A 17,386-nucleotide genomic window follows, 5' to 3' on the forward strand; every position below is an offset into this window, starting at 1 on the left:
ACATAATTGCATACTTGCTTCGTTTCGAAATAATTGACATGTTCACTTGGACACGTACTTATGTAATTTGAATATATGCTCGTAATACAAAAATAAAAAATGTGTTGTTTTCTTTACTGATTTGTATAATAAAGTAAGTGGATTTTGTTTTAATGAAATATACTTTATGCTATGGAATCGGAATCAATAGAATAAACTCCTAGTCTACTATGTACGAGTATTTGATACGAGTAACATAAATTTCCTCCGTTTCATATTAGATGACATGTTTGCCAATGTATATAATATAATAAAATACATCCTTTATTATATAGTAGTAAAAATTATAAAAATTTGACATCCGAAAATTAGGTATTGAGACGAATTTAACAAGACTCCACATAACTATAACTATAGTACACAAGTCAAACTATGTCATCTTGAAACGAAAGAAGTATCGAGATACAAAATTTGTTTTAATACATTAAAAAAATTATGATTAAAATTAGTACTCGTATATAAATAGTGAAAAAAAGCTCGTCAGAATTTGGATATTTGTCTGGACCAAAGAAGTTGGACCAAAATGGTTTGGGCTTAATTATCCTCTTTGTTTCCACCTAAAACATCCCGTTTCTTCAATTCTCCTTTCAACAGTTCGTCAATGATCACACTTGCTGACTTTATTGTGAGCGCCTTTCTTAGGTAAATTCTTATTCATTGAATTCCTATTTTGCTTTATTTTTGTTATAATTCTTATTCTAAATTTCTGGGTAATTTTCCCTTTTTAGTGGATATGATATGAATTTTTCAACGCAAATTATAACCCATTTCTATATTTGTTTCAATGATATGATATGAAGTTTTCATTGCAATATGGCTGTTGATTTAAAGAATATTTAAGCTCTTTTCGAATTTAATGAGAAATTTATAATTTTCAAAAAGTTCTGAACATATTAGCCCTAAACTTATCTTACATGAATCTGAATTGAACTTGTTTTCCCCTAAATTCCACTTATCTTGATACTTAAGATTAATTTATTTGTAAGAAAAAATACCAATTACTATAATTTATAATGATATCTTTCTTCTTTCAATACAAAGACCTAAACTTGAACTTAATTAATACATGTATGAACTTATAAAACTGAAATAAGTGAAAATAAAGCGAGGAGAGCAAAGCTTATGGATAAACATTTTAGAGAAAATGACAATAAAATTTGGGGATGTTGAGAGATTGAGAGTAATAAACCAACAAAATTGAGTTTTGGGTTAACTACTTGTATTATGTGACAATCCTATGTGGTGCTCTCAATGCTCATATACTTGTATTACTTTGTAGATTACATTTCCTTGATTTCAAGGATATCATGAATATGTACTAAGGTGGAATTTGTCCACTTTTGCGACTTTAGCTCTTAACACCACTTTGAATGCTAGTATGATCACTGCTTAATTAGGGAGGAAAGGGGGGGGGGGGGATTTGTTTGGGTGTTTCTAAGGACATTTCAAGAAAAAATTACTATATCGAGGATATTTATTGCTATATTTGGGATTAATTGGATTTATGAGATTAAGGTCCTAAATAACAATGTACTCCTTTGTTTAGATACTAATGGTGGAGTATGGAATCTTGATTGTTTTGTTATCTCACAATAAGTTTGTTTACTACCGAAAAGAAGGCCTTTTTTCATGATGTCATTTGCTTCTTTTACTTATTACCAACAATTTTAGAGTATAGACTATTGATCAATGTTTTGTTGTACTCTGGTTCTTTAATTTGTACTTTTGTACTCTTTACTTGGATATACTAATTAAAATTAATAGTCAAAATCAACATACTTTGACTTTGACAACAAAAGTCAAGCGTAACCTGTCATATTGGTATAGATTGTGAATATGAGTATGTGTTATTTGAAGTTAAGTACAAGTTTACACATATGTCAGACTACTCTAGCTCTGCTCGGAAAGATTCTTTATTTGGGGGTTTTAAATTGAAGTGTCCTAATATTTCTATGCATACCCAAATAACCCAATATGCCTATCATACTTGGACATGATACTAGGGTTCAAATTCCTAATAAGAGCATGACACTCTTGGATTAGGAGGTTCATGTGATAGGCCTTTGGGCTTATATCTGGGAATGTTTGTCGTAGTTTGGCTGCAGCCAATTGACATGGGGGGAATGTCCTGTACACCCTTCACCTGTGACAAACACTTATCCTGAATGTACAAATGAAACAAAAGTGCCTAAGGTATTTAATCAAATAAAATACTTTTGATCCATGCTTTATTTTTTAGGTTTGATGAGTTTCATAGAGGTGAAAGTAGTGGATAATGGTTGTCGGATTGAAAGTAAATTCAGAAGTTTGTTTTGGAATGAACTGATATTGTGAGGCAGAAGTACCAATGGCTGATTTCTAAAAAGAATATGTATGGTACAAGTTAGGTCAGGTCATCATAATATGAGTTGCATTTTGTGATGTATATGGTTTCAACCGATAAGATGTTTTTGCATAATAAAGTCTGATATGTAAATTAACGATGAGTCTATTACTAAAGAAAATCTCAAACTATTGAATTTGATGTTTATTATTCATCTTTTGTGCTTTTATTTCAACAACTTGATTTTGCTTGTCAATGGCAAGAACTGTACTTTAGTCTTTATGTTTTGCTTGTTACTTGTTTTAAATGTTGTACATGGAATTACTTTTCAAAGCTATATTTAACTTTTGGATTCCGTCTAATGTGGCAAGGTGCTCTTCCTTATCAATGAAGCAGTGTGATTGCTGTATCACAGTCAATGAAATAAGCATTAATATAGCTTGGAAGTTTGAAACAATTGCTGATTCTCTTAGGCAAACGTAAAGATTTCAATATTTCCATTTTCTATTGTCGTTTTCCTAGAAAAGATGCGGTTTGATTGTTTGAAAGAGCCTGTCAAAGCTGTACAAGTTTATGCTTGGGTTTCAAAGTCCTAATCATTGTCACTATTAATCAACTGTTAATCTGTGTTTTGTCTGTTCTTTTTTGCTTGTCATCTCTGTAATCAGAGTTTGCCACTTTTTCCCACTACAAACATATTACTTAACCCATACATGACAACTTTGATAATCATCATATTTGATTATGATCTGTTTGAACATAAAATAAGAACGTGCCAAATCGTCTACATATTTCTTGTTAACACTGATATGAATTTAGGAAGCATAGTTTGTAACCCAAATTATTATGTGCTTGACTGGGATGACTCTTTTAACTTGTCTATAATTGATTCCAGCACATTTCTAATTCTCTGTTTCCTCTGATATCCTATCACGTACAGATCTGTAGATGCTATATGTGATTTTTGATGTGAGGTTGAAGCAAGAAAAAATACCCAATGTGTCATCGCAGGAGAAGTGGTGGGCGTGGTTACTGCATGCTTGAAGATAAACAATATCCTAATGACAATATCAAAAATTTGGCAAGATTTACTCTTTCCCTAGTATTTCAGTTGCTTCTTAGTACTGTGAAGACAGAACTATGATGAATTGAATATTGTTGCTAATTTCGGTAATGTTAGACTGATGTGTCATGTAGTTCATCTTCTGTCTGCATATAATCATCTCTCTCTGAAATTGCACGCTTAAAAGTTATAAGGATATTTATAGCTAGTACAGCGGGATTATAGAAGCTATTGTGTTGAAATGTTGAATATTGCTATAAAGGTGGATTGGGGCATAGGAGAACGGATTTTGCCACAATTATGTCTCAGTTTGAGAGGTTTGTCATCTTTGTTTTGTTAATATTAGATTTTTCATCCATTAGGTTAGCCTCTAATGCATAGAAGAAAAAAATATGACCATTGCTTTCTTATGTTTGCGTGAATTGTCTGATTGCAGGTTAAGCATCTGAAGTTGCCTTTACATAAAATGAGTTTGTGACATTTGTGCTACATGAAAATTGTTTGAACTCTTAATTTTATGTAATGGCATGATTTCACTAAGCAGTCCGCCAAGCTGGCATTGGACATATTTAGTTAAATTGGCTATATATCAATATATGTGCACTCTAGATTAATAGAAATTGAAACAAAAACCAAACTTCATATATGCATTCCTATGTTACCTGGACTTATCTTGGGAAACCTCATAGCAGACACAATCACATAAGTTGGCATTGTAAGGTAAAAGTTTCATGCTTTTGGTCCTAGATGAAAGTATTGAAGTAAATTATACCTATGTTGGAGTGTTTAAGGATGTGCACTAGTACTTAAAGTGAAATGGAGAGTTCGAGTAATACCATTGATGCGTTTCCCATTCTGATCTTAGTAGTGATTTGTGCAATGGAATGACTGGTTCTTGTCGTATTTTGGAGGACTGTTAAGGAGTAGGTGGAATTACAAATCATACCTTTGCCAGGTTTCTTTGTTGATAAGACTGGAAAAAAGTAGCATTATTCAGGAATCTTTTAACCACTAACAAAACTCGCATAGCTGGAGAGTTTTAAGTGTATACTTACCTTTCCTTCTTTAATGTTTATGGCTTCCAGTATAACATGCTGTCAGGATTTATGCTTTAGCCTTTCCTTGTAAATTATTGTTGTCCATGGTAAGTTTTTCATGAGAATTGAGAACAACTTTTCAGTGCTATGAATTTCTGTGCTACTGCATACGCATGGTTGCATGGAGACTCAAAGCACATTTTTTTGTTTCTTGTTTCCACTTGGTATGGCTGAAATTATCAGTGGGCTGATATGCTTCCGAAGTGTTTTACATTGTAGCTAAAAACATAAGTTTGGTTTCCTGTGCTAAATTTTTAAGTCATTATACCTCTTTCCCTTCCTAGCATTGTGAATTGATAGTCTTAAGTTTTTAGTTTTAAATCAGTGTAATTGTAGCCACGACATTGGACATAAACATGTTATACCATTGGACATAAACATGTTATAGTGTCTTAACGACATTCTGTGTGTGGAATGGCCAAGTAAAAGAGGAGGTTTATGGTGTATGCACTCTTATTCCTGTGATTACAACTATGTTACTCAGACTTTAGAACTATGTACATGTTTATGTGTTGAACTTTAAATGAAAATGTTCTTTCTTTAGTCCAATATGGAGTGTCAATTGTCCATATAATTGGTCGAAGTATCAAGGATCACGGGTATGTGAATTAAAATGATGAGCTCAAACTATATAAGATTGCAGAGTAACTCAATGATGTATATTTGTTTACTCTGATTTGATATGTGATTAACTGACTTACATTTTTGAAGTAGGAGTCAACTTATTGTGATATAATTCGTATAAGACAACAGAACACCTTCCAAATCTATACTAGTATTTTCAGATCATCTAAAAATCAGTTTAGTTCTGGATTATACTAGGTTACCTAATATCAGCAGACTCAGTGACATAAAATGACATTACTATACTGTAGAAAGGGCTTGGAAAAATTGAACACAAGATTGAAGATTTCATGGCTCTGCTAGCTTTAGGCTCCCGTTTGGCGTTTGTGGAAGTGTCCTGTGCTTGTTGCAAGTAAAGTTTTGCAGTATTATTAGTTTCACTTTGAAATAATGTGGTATCAGAAAATAATGCTTATTATCCTGTCATCTATGAATAAGTCTTGATCAAATTATACAATGGAATATTTTAACAGTGATTCTGGTTTGTCTATGTGATTAAATTGTGGGGTCTTTGACAAAGACATTCTGTTTGTAATGGTTCTAGGTATTATATCATGACAAACGAGGGAAATTAAATTATTCTTTCTCACTTGTTGAAATTATGATGATTTATATCCACTGTTAGTTGGCCTGGTTATACTTTTTTGAAGCGTTGTATATTCTGCATCAATCTATAACAAACCTCGAAAATAGAACTAGTACACAAATTACTATTGAGGGTATATTGATGCTATAATCTGTGACTTATAAATTTCAGTATTAAATCAGATGAAAGAATCTAACTTATTGTCCTTGCTCAATGTTTGCCTCTGACAACCTGTATGCAGAATATAATATGTACTCCATATGTAACTGGATGCTGATATAATTGTTCCTGATAATTATAAATCTCTCTTACTAAGTTTAGTCGTTACATTACTAGTCCAAATTACACCAGCAACTATGTGTTATGGATCGAGAGAATAATTCTAAGCTGTATTTATTATTATGTCTGAATGTCACACGTATATCTGACTATCCTTATCTGCCAATTCATTGCCAATCATTTTATGCTTATCAAATATCAATTGTTTTCTTGTTTTTGGGAGAGGGGGGGAGAGGGGATTCTGTCACTTTGCAGCCCCAGGTTCCCTTCCAAAGAGGGAATTTCAAGAAATGATAAGTTGATGGACCATCGCCGAATACAGTTCTTGACCTGTAGACATCGAACTTGCACGTGGAATGTCGAACATCTGTTCAATTTGGGGTAATGCTTATTTACTTTTCAACTATTTATTTATCTAAGTTAAACCAGTTTGTTTATACCTTGATGTAAATAGTAAATTGTCATGTAAAAGTAAAAACAAAAAAATAGATGCTAACTACTTATTCTTTTCTTCTTTTCAAGTCCAAAGTGATCGTAAATCAGAAGTAACTACGGAAAGGTGAATTTAAACGTGTGACATACTGCTCGCGTCATTTTCAGTAAGTATGACATTTTCATTTGTATTAGTTTGCAGCAACTGAATGAATTTTACTTTGTAGGAGTGGTGGTGACTTGGGGTTCTTTTTAGTGTCTCCTTTTTTTGATTCCAGAGACCATATTCTTTTCATTTTGATGTTCATGCTTTTGGCTTTATAAAAACATCTTCTTCACGAGGTCCCTACCGAATAATAATTGATGAGGAAGGAACCACCTTTGCCCCTCTTAAGAGAACTTTTTATGTTTTAATTCACAACAACTTCACCTTCAAACCAAAAAAATTACACAGGATTCTTTCAGCATCATCCCCAGAATCTACTTTACTTATTATGGAATATATTAAAGCGATTAAAGAGCTAAGTACATCAGCTAGCTAAAGAGAAAGGTTCATCAACATTTCTTTTTTTTGCTTGTTTTTCAAATCTTTGGGCCACATTTCATCATAGACTCTGTTACATAAAAATTGATTCCTTTCTTTCATTATGACGAGTATATGATTAATGTGTTTTTATCGTCACTGATCATTTTGATTATATGCAATAATCCCTACATGTATATGTCAAAGTATTGTGGACCAACCAGTTAAGATCCCCAGGTTTAAAGTCCCCTGTATGCTTTCAGCATACAAAAGCATTGTCCCTTAATATGTGCTCTTAATTTTTTTCTTTTTATCTCCCCTTTAATAGTTGAAGTTCTTTTTTCATCTAATGTTACCTGGTATCTAATCTTTTTCTCTTTTTCACATCCTGGAAATTATTTTACAATGCATCAGAACATGTAATTGTATGGCACTAAGATAGCAGCACTTTATAAAATCAATGATTAAATTCTGATTCCCCTTAGTTATCAAACACTTAGACCGTTACCCAAGAAATCTAAAGGAAGATCAATCTTGATCAATTTGACTTTTTGGATATGTTGTTCGCCATATTATGCTTCTTTACTTTTTCCCCTTTTCGTTCGTGATTAACACTTTGCTATCTTAAGTTTTAGCTTGTTTTAGGATATGGATTACAGGCCTAATCTAGTATGCGAAATGTATACTTTCTTTATTCATCATTGAAGTGTTATCAATCGTGTTAAGTGGGTTGCTTTATATTGTTTGAAGATAAAAACTAGATATGACCACTTTTAAGCATTTCCATTAATAATATTCTAGTGTACGTTAGGTCGTTACCTCCTCTAATGAAGATTAGCTTTCAAGTCTTCTGCTAATGAGAAAATAATAGAGAGGATATTTTTTTCCTAACTTGTTTGCCTGTTGCTAAAATCAGAGTTGGTAACATGCTTTCTAATTGTACCATCTCCTTCTAGGTCTGAGCCTTGATCTATTATTAGCACGACTAGACATGTACATTAAGTGTGCATAGAATTTTCATTTCATATACTTCTATTGGCTCAGCAATTTTCTTGGTAAAAATAAGTTATGGAGAGAAATTTTCATGCATACTTAGTGTACATGTATATTATGATTATTATCCCGCACTAATTGAGCTGTTATAGACTTATAGTCGTATTTTCCACTAGTGGCGGACCTAGGAATTTACCTAAGTTTAAACCAAAGTTGAATCCTTGTCCTGTTCTTCAAGTGGGTTGAATGTATGGGGTAAAACATCATATCTAATTTGTAACTCTCTAATCAAATTTATTTGGTCTGCTCCTAACTTCAATTCACCCTGAAATTTCACATGCATCATTGAAAGTTGTACAGGAGAAGATTATGGTAATTTAAATCTTTTCCTGTTACTTTGAAAGAACTATATGCAATTGCAGATGTAGTTAAGGAATATTAAACAGGGAAAGTACAACAGAATTAACTTTTCTGGTCAAGCTAATCATTATTTAGACAAAACTAGACTTGGAGCTGAAGGATAGAACCTGATCTTAGCTGCAAGTACCTTTTACCCCTATTATTCATTACAGTAAAGCCTAGAGCATATCGACGGAGCGGAGCCAGTGATAAGTTGTTCTAAAACTGCTTGTAAATATTCTCAGAACAAAAATAAAGGGGATATTTTCTGGAGTTCTGTAACATTATCAGTATATAATGCTCACGGGCTCACGGCTCCGAAAATCTGATTCTCTGTGCATGGATAATTCTGCTGATATGCGGTTTCATCTTTGTTCTATTCCTAGTTGAGATAAGAGGATAGGAGGGGTATGGTCTTAGGAATTCATATTCTTATTCATATTCATATTCAGTTACATTGAACTGGCTGATTTGACTGTCATTTGGGTTGTAGTAGATGATACAGATGGGTTGAGTGTGCCCCAAAATCTATCAATTGATTCTTTGGTTCCTTTTAGCTTACAAGGAACAATAAGAATCTGACAATTTCAACCACATGAAAGAAAATTTGGAAAAGAAAAGTAATAAGAGAGAATACATTATAGGTCTAATATCCTTTCAATCATAAATATCCCATTCAAACAAACAATTCCAATCAATGATAGTTTATTTTACCTGATCCATCCTATTTTACTCGCTCCATATTCTAATGACATGGGTTTTGACATAAGATATAAAGAAACGTAGGTGGATGACTGTGAAATTTAAGGGGATAAGATAGGTAAATTAGGACATTCCAAAAGCGAAAACGATGTAGGTAAATTGAGACGTGGAGAGTATCTTTTTTTCCGCATCTACACTCTATTTCTTTATTATGGTGGGGCTATCTAATTCCCCTGGGAATAAGAGAGGAAGGAGAGGGTGAAGGAAGATACAAACAAAGGCTACACTTTTATTCCTTTTCTTTTCTTTGTATTTCTATCCTTTTGAGACTCCATGTTGAAGTGTGTTGCTTTCTCTGTTTTTCCTGTCTCAGTGAGATTCTCTCCCACTTCCCTTCAAGTCAAAGGACATGGGAGAGGTAACTCAAGTTAAAAACCTGTAAATTAAAATAAATAAATAAAAACACTGGTAATTATTTTTTTTACAAAAACTAAAAAATAAAAAAGGTGACATGAATATTTTTGGGAGGTGAGAGGAAAGCATCCCCAGCTCATGGGCATATATTCCTTATAGAACCCCACTTAAAATGTTTCCAGATATGGAGTGAGAACATAGGACAAGTTCAACCAACTTCTCATTTTTTATATAAAAAGAACCCACTTCTTCTGCTTATTTTGAAGCATCAGAGCTTCAAGGGTCAGAGTTACCTTATTCTGTATTAAACTACTTGTATTAGTCTTACTATTTATATGCTCCCTTGGCTATTTTCCTACCTGTCATTCCTCCATAAAAATACTGAAACATGGGTCATCTTCAAAATTTGCAAACTCAAGACATGAACTTGGTCTTATCTACTGATGCTAAGCCTAGGCTCAGATGGACCCCGGATCTTCACCAACGATTTGTCGAAGCAGTTGATCAGCTTGGTGGTGCTAACAGTTGCGTAGCGAATCCCTTCATTCTTTTTCTCTTGTAATTGTTTTGTTTTCTATAACATTAGCTCATCTTACGATATTTCTATATGTTCTCATTCAATACTTTCTTTTTCATTTATTTATTAATCAAGCAGAGGCAACGCCGAAGGGTCTGATGAGAGTGATGGGCATACCAGGACTTACTTTGTATCACCTGAAGAGTCATTTACAGGCAATTCATCTACTGCTTCTATCACCTTAGCTAACAATCTTTAGCTTCTAGAAAGAGCAGAGTTTTGAAGTACACATCATTTTTCGATCATTGCAGAAATTCAGGCTTGGAAAGAATCATCAGCATATTCAGCAATCAGAAACCTGCAGTGAATCTAAACCAGATGATGCAGATTATGAAGAAAGCCAGGCCATGGACACGCTCAATCTATTCGGCGAGGAAAAAGAAATAAATGATCCATCTCAGGAACAGATCAATGAGTAAGAGTCATCAATGTTCGCCTTTTCTGTATACAGATAAGATTTACATCTTTACTGATTCTTGTTCTCCTTCATTGCAGAAATGTTCAGATATCCGAGGCTATAAAAGTGCAGATGGAGGTACAAAAGAAACTTCATGAACAGATTGAGGTAAGAAGATACACATTTATCCTATGACAGTAATTCAATTTATCCTCATTATTTATGATGTGATAAATATCATGTTATTATAGGTACAAAGACACTTGCAGTTGCGAATCGAAGCTCAAGGAAAATATTTACAGAAGGTGCTGAAGAAAGCGCAGGAAACACTGTCAAGCTATAACTGCACAGCAGCAGGAGTCGAACATGCAAAAGCCGAACTTTCACAACTAGTCTCCATGGTTAGCACTTCATCATTCTCTGGTCTAACAGAGGTGACAGATTTATCACTAGAACAAAAGCATATAATGAGACATGCAGTATGTTCTGCTGAAAGCTCCTTGACTTCATCCGAGAGCTCGGAGCAGAAAGAAACAGGACTCGAAAACGAAGAGATTACAGATAAGGGTAGCCAAGAACAATGCCTATTTGTTCTCCCATTACTCGATCAATCGAGAACGAAAGGGTCGGGGCCGAGGAAGAGGAGCAGAAGCATAGTATTTGATAGCAACTGTGTAGAGCAAACAGACAGTAAGAAATCATGTAAACAAGGTTATGGAGAGGAAATGGGACATGGGCTAAAAAAGTTTGGACTTTTGGAGACAATTGATCTGAATAGCCAATGTGAGAATGACTTAGATTTAGGTCCAAGGCAAGCAATAGACTTGAATTCAAAGGAATAGAAATATTCAATGTGCATCTTTATTAGGTGCTTTTTAGTGGACCATTAAGCTAGATTATTGGCCCTTAATTTAAGTATAATATAGTCATTTTTATGCGCCAAAAATAGTGGGTTATAGGAGATAATGTTTGTTTATAATAACTTATCTGATATTGTTTGTATATTTTTGGACTTTCTGCCAACTTTTTAGGGTATATACTGAAAACAATTTATCTGTAATGTAATAGGAGTATGTGTACATAAAGTAGCTCACTTTTCTTATCTACATTTAGTCAAATTAATACATCGGACCAAACTAGAAAACTTCATACTAGATCAGTTTTTGTTAAAATCAAACCAGATCACCTTATTTCAAGTGAAGAGAACAATCAAGTTTTCAAAGGCAAATTTGTGGAGGATGGCGTCAAAAAACTTTCCCAATATGAATTACTAGCTACTCCATATCAGAGATCATAGTGGTGTTTGTGGAAACAATATGCTACATTTTAAAGTTGTAGAATAAGTGTAAGTCCGGCAATTGGGGTGTTAAAAAATTATAAGAAAATATAACAAAGTAGAGACTTTGCATTTACGATTTACAATTAAACAACCAAATAATATATATAGGCGGATTTGGATTTATATTCGAATGTTCTATTGGAGTTGGACTTGGATTTGGAGCTCCAAAAACTCCGATGGACGTGGAATTGGATTTCACTTAATGGACTTAGATTCGGATTTGGATTTGGACTTGGATTTGGATTTGGATTTTGGGTCCAATTAATTTTTGGATTGAACTTGTATCCTTAGGCTCCGAATATCCGATCCATTGTCATTTTTAATACCACATTAATCAAAGTGAGTTAGGTGAATAGTGTAAAAATTCAAAATATTTCACTAAAAAAACGGAGGGAGTAGATGGAAATATTTGAGTTGGCTCATCAAATTGCACGATTTATTCTCTCTACTGAAAAATGGTTGGATGAGTTTCCTTCGTTCTTTTTTGTTTGTGCTATGATTTATGTTTTAAGTACAATTTTCAATGCACATGTTTTACACAAAGTTATAAATAGCATATTTAGGGTATTTCTTTCCTTCCTCCTCCATTTTCCGTTGAATATAATACTCCCTCCGTTTCATAATGTTAATCCCATATACTATTTTAGGCGTTTCAAAAAGATATACCCACATTGAATATATTTCATTTATAATTTGATTTTTTTGGAATTAATTGATTGTGGATTGATGACATGACTCTAAGTAAGGAAATTTTTACCTTAAATTATGCAATTATGACTTGTAATTTCCTAATTAAAAATCAAAAAAAGTTAAATAAGGTAAACTAATTATGAATTGTGTTTTACTTTATTGTTAGATTCCAAATATATTTGTTTTCTTATTTTATGTGATTGATTCCATATGGGACTAACATTATGAAACGGAGGGAGTAACAATTTGGTGAAAGCCAACAAATAAATGCTGACATACTACAAAATGGTAGATCCCTCCCTACCTTCACAAGATCAATTAAGAAATTGTAGGCTAAATTGTTGAAGCTAAGGATAGTTAGGAGATTTGGACCCGACCTAAAATGACTTGATACAAACTTAACTCAAAGTCTCAACCTCATTCAATCCAAATGACACGATCTTAATTAAAATTTACCTAAAGTCTGAACTGAAACCCGACCGAACCCGAACCAACTCAAATCCGACCATATTATTGACTTGTAATTAGAGTTGTCAAAAGTTGATCCGACCCGAAATACCGACTCAAACCCGATTATTATCCGACCCATCTGAAACCGAAAAAATGGTGACCCAAACCCGACAAGAAAACCCTAGACCCGAGTTGACCCGAGTATATGAGACCCGAACCCGAACATGAACTGACCTAGAGATGACCCGACCTGAATGTAACCCGTAAATTATTGACCTGAACCGAACCTGACTTGAACCGAAATTGACCCAAACCCGTTTTAATCCGTCAAAACCCGAATTTAACCCGACTTGTTACGAACCTGACCTGGATTCAATCCGACTCGTTTCTAACCCGACCCGAATTTAACCCAGCCTGTTACAAACTCGACCCAAAATCAACCCGACTTGTTATTGACCTGACCCGAATTCAACCCGACTTGTTATTGACCAGACCCGAATTTTACCATACCTATTACTTACCAACCCAAAAATTCTACCCAATCTGGTACTTACCCGACTCGAAATTAACACGACTTGTTATTGACCCGACCTAAATTCAACCCAAATTGTTCCTGACCCGATTTCAAATCACCTTAAATGCAATTTAGACCACCTTATTATTGTTGATCAAAGCATTTTGTCTTGGGAGACCAAGTCGGTCTAGGCCAGCAAAAGAAAGGAGCATCATCCTCAAATTTAAGAGTTAAATATAGTATATATTTGTTGTATGGTCAAAGGAGATAATTATCTTCCTAAATTATATAAACTATAGTTCCCTAGTATATTGCCATATATATTATAGTCAAAGGAAATAATTAGCTTGATAAAAATGATAATTATCTATTTATAGTTAGATGAACCCGAACATGACCTGACTTGGAAATGACCCGACCTCATTGTAACCTGCAAATTATTGACTTGAACATAATCCGACTTGAATCCGAGAATGACCCGACTTGGAAATGACTCAACCTGATTATAACCCGCAAATTATTGACTTGAACCGAACCCGACTTGAACCCGAGAATGACCCGACTTGAAAATGACCCGACTTGATTATAATCCACAAATTATTGACTTGAACCGAACCCAACTCAAACCCGAGAATGACCCGACCTGATTCTAACCCGTAAATTATTGACTTGAACCGAACTCGACTCGAAGCCGAGAATTACCCTAACCCGTTTTAACCCGTGAAAACCCGACCTATTGTTCACCCGACCCAAATGTAACCCGACATGTTATTAACCCGACCTAAACCCGACAAGAAGTATGACCCGACGTGACACGACTCCAGCATGACCCAATACAAACCCGACCTGCATAGGTTATGGAATTAAACTGAATTAACCCGATCCGAGTTGACCCGACCCCCTCTTACCGACACAACCCCGACCCGTTTATCCAAATTGACAGCTACCGAAACCTCCAAAATTTCTCAAAAAACGTGGATATAAGCCTTCAGTTTTGGGTTTTTTTTTACTTTTTTTCACCCGAAAATAAAAATTTTCGAAATGTTTACCATGGTACCTAATACCCTCTGGGAGTCCAATTGGGTGGGTGGAACCATCCAATTTGCCTTTAAACGACCGATTACAGGTTTACAACTTGCACCGATTTCATTAACTCAAGCTTACCACGAACATTTATGACAACATATAATGACCATATATAGCTCCAAGCGGCATTATATGACCCCGAGACGTATCCCCTAAAATCTAAAACTTTTCAACACCGGACCTCGAAACATCCCAAATTTCTCAAAAAGCGTGGATATTAGCCTTCAATTTTTGAATTTTTTGGCTTTTTTCGCCAGAAAATAAAAATTGCCGAAATGTTTACCATGGTCCCTAATACCCTCCGGTAGTCCAATTGGGTGGGTGGAACCATCCAATTTGCCTTTAAACGGCCAATTTACCGGTTTTCAACCTGCACTGATTTCATTAACTCAAGCCTACCACGAACATTTATGACAACAAATAGTGATCATATATGGTTCCAAACGACATTATATGACTCCGAGATGTATTTCCTAGAATCTCAAGGCTTTTCGATACCGGGCCCCAAAACCTACAAAATCTCAAGGCCTTTAATATTGGAATTTTTAGCCTTTTTGGCCCGAAAATAATAATGTTCGAAATGTTTACCGTAGTACCTAATACCCTTCGGGAGTCCAATTGAGTGGGTGGAACTAGGGATGTCAGTGGGGCGGGTCAAGTAGGAGACCCGCCCCATTCCCGCCCCAATGGGGCGGGGATGGGTCTCGGTTTGGCGGGTGGTGGGGCAGGGATGGGGATAAAAACCATACCCGCCATGGGTGATGGGGCGGGGGTGGATTTTAAGTTGTGCCCGCCCCATCCCCGCCCCGCCCCACCCGCCCCACTTCGTACCCGCCCCATCCCCACCTCATACCCACATCTATATATCTTATAAAGAAAAATTACATACTTTTATTCTATTTATAAAATAATTACATGAAATACAATATTAATTAATACTTTATAAGACACTTATATTATAACACAAAAATGTGTATAGAATGTTTTATTTTATAATTCGTATTAATTATGTAAGATTGTGTATTTGAGATACAGATATTAGGTGGATCTTGGGTGGGGATTAGGCGGGTTTTTGGTGGGGATTAGGTGGGGATGGATATCCAAGTGGGGGGCTGGGCGAGGATGATTTTGGAGTTGTCCCCGGTGGGGCGGGGATGGGGATGAAAATTGGACCCGCCGCGGGGATGGGGATGAAAATATTAGGTGGGGATGGGGATGGGAAGGCCAACATCCGCCCCGCCCCGCCCCGCCCCATTGACATCCCTAGGTGGAACCATCCAATTTGCCTTTAAACGGCCTATTTACCGGTTTATAACTTGCACCGATTTCATTAACTCAAGCCTACCACGAACATTTATGACAACAAATAATGATCATATATGGTTCCAAACGGTATTAAATGACCCCGAGATGTATCCCGTAGAATTTCAAGACTTTTCGACACCGGGGCCTGAATTCTCCAAAATTTCTCAAAAACCGTGGATATTACCCTTCAATTTTTAAATTTTTGCCTTTTTTTCGCCCGAAAATAAAAATTGCCGAAATGTTTACCATGGTCCCTAATACCGTCCGGGAGTCCCAATGGATGGGTGGAACCATCCAATTTGCCTTTAAACGACCAATTTACCGGTTTATAACTTGCACCAATTTCATTAACTCAAGCCTACCACAAATATTTATGACAACAAATAATGATCATATATGGTTCCAAACAAAATTATATGACCCCGAGATGTATCCCCTAAAATTTCAAGACTTTTCGACACCGTACCCCGAAATCTTTAAAATTTCTCAAAAAGCATGAATATTAGTCTTCAATTTTTGAATTTTTTGACTTTTTTTTCGCCCGGAAATAAAAATTGCCGAAATATTTTTCATGGCCCCTAATACCCTCCGGAAGTCCAATTGGGTTGGTGGAACCGTCCAATTTGCCTTTAAACAGCCAATTTAATTACCGGTTTACAACTTGCATGGATTTCATTAACTCAAGCCTACTACGAATATTTATAACAACATATAATGATCATATATGGTTCCAGACGGCATTATATGACCCCGAGATGTATCCCCTAAAATATTAATACTTTTCTACACCGGTCCCCAAAACCTCCAATATTTCTCAAAAAGCGTAGATATTAGCCTTCAATTTTAATATGTTTTTTTTTTTTTTGCACGAAAATAAAAAATGCCAAAATGTTTACCATGGTCCCTAATATCCTCCGGAAGTCCAATTGGGTGGGTGGAACCATCCAATTTGCCTTTAAACGACCAAATTACCGGTTTACAACTTGAACCGATTTTATTAATTCAAGCCTACCACGAACATTTATGACAACAAATAATGATAATATATGGTTCCAAACAGCATTATATGACCCCGAGATGTATAGAATTTCAAGACTTTTCGACACCGGGCCCCAAAACCTCCAAAATTTCTCAAAAAAGCGTGAATATTAGCCTTTAATTTTGGAATTTTTTGACTTTTTTTTCGCCCGAAAATAAAAATTGTCGAATGTTCACCATGGAGTCTAATTGGGTGTGTGGAACCATTCAATTTGCTTTTAAACGGCCAATTTACTGGTTTACAACTTGCACCGATTTATCGGTTTACAACGGCCAATTTACGTAACTTGCACCAAACCCGACTTGGACCGAAATTGACCCAAACCCGTTTTAACCTGTCAAAACTCGAATTTAACCCAACTTGTTACGAACCTGACCTGAATTCAACCCAACCCGTTCCTAACCCAGCCTGTTACAAACTCGACCCGAAATCAACCCGACTTGTTATTGACCTGACCCAAATTTAACCCGACTTGTTATTGACACGACTCGAATTTTACCATACCTATTACTTAC

At 35.2% G+C, this 17,386-nt stretch overlaps 1 protein-coding gene across 3 annotated transcripts; it reads left to right on the forward strand.

Annotated features, from left to right (window-relative positions):
* Nucleotides 1–3,747: 3,747 nt before the first annotated feature.
* Nucleotides 3,748–11,560, forward strand: LOC145639350 (myb family transcription factor PHL8-like). 3 transcript variants are annotated; one of them, XM_081690587.1, is made up of 7 exons: nucleotides 3,748–6,392; nucleotides 6,534–6,610; nucleotides 9,894–9,998; nucleotides 10,130–10,206; nucleotides 10,303–10,466; nucleotides 10,547–10,616; nucleotides 10,700–11,560. In XM_081690587.1, the coding sequence occupies exons 3-7, from the start codon at nucleotides 9,896–9,898 to the stop codon at nucleotides 11,288–11,290; spliced, it is 1,005 nt and encodes a 334-aa protein (XP_081546713.1). In that variant the 5' UTR covers nucleotides 3,748–6,392; nucleotides 6,534–6,610; nucleotides 9,894–9,895; the 3' UTR covers nucleotides 11,291–11,560. The 3 variants fall into 3 exon arrangements, with proteins under 3 accessions (XP_081546713.1, XP_081546721.1, XP_081546706.1); XM_081690595.1 differs by lacking the exons at nucleotides 3,748–6,392; nucleotides 6,534–6,610 and adding an exon at nucleotides 6,847–6,993; XM_081690580.1 differs by lacking the exons at nucleotides 3,748–6,392; nucleotides 6,534–6,610 and having other exon boundaries at nucleotides 9,670–9,998.
* The last annotated feature ends 5,826 nt before the right edge of the window (nucleotides 11,561–17,386 follow it).

Source organism: Chenopodium album, chromosome 1, assembly GCF_948465745.1.
Source record: "Chenopodium album chromosome 1, dcCheAlbu1.1, whole genome shotgun sequence".
In the NCBI taxonomy this organism is placed as follows: Eukaryota; Viridiplantae; Streptophyta; class Magnoliopsida; order Caryophyllales; family Amaranthaceae; genus Chenopodium; species Chenopodium album.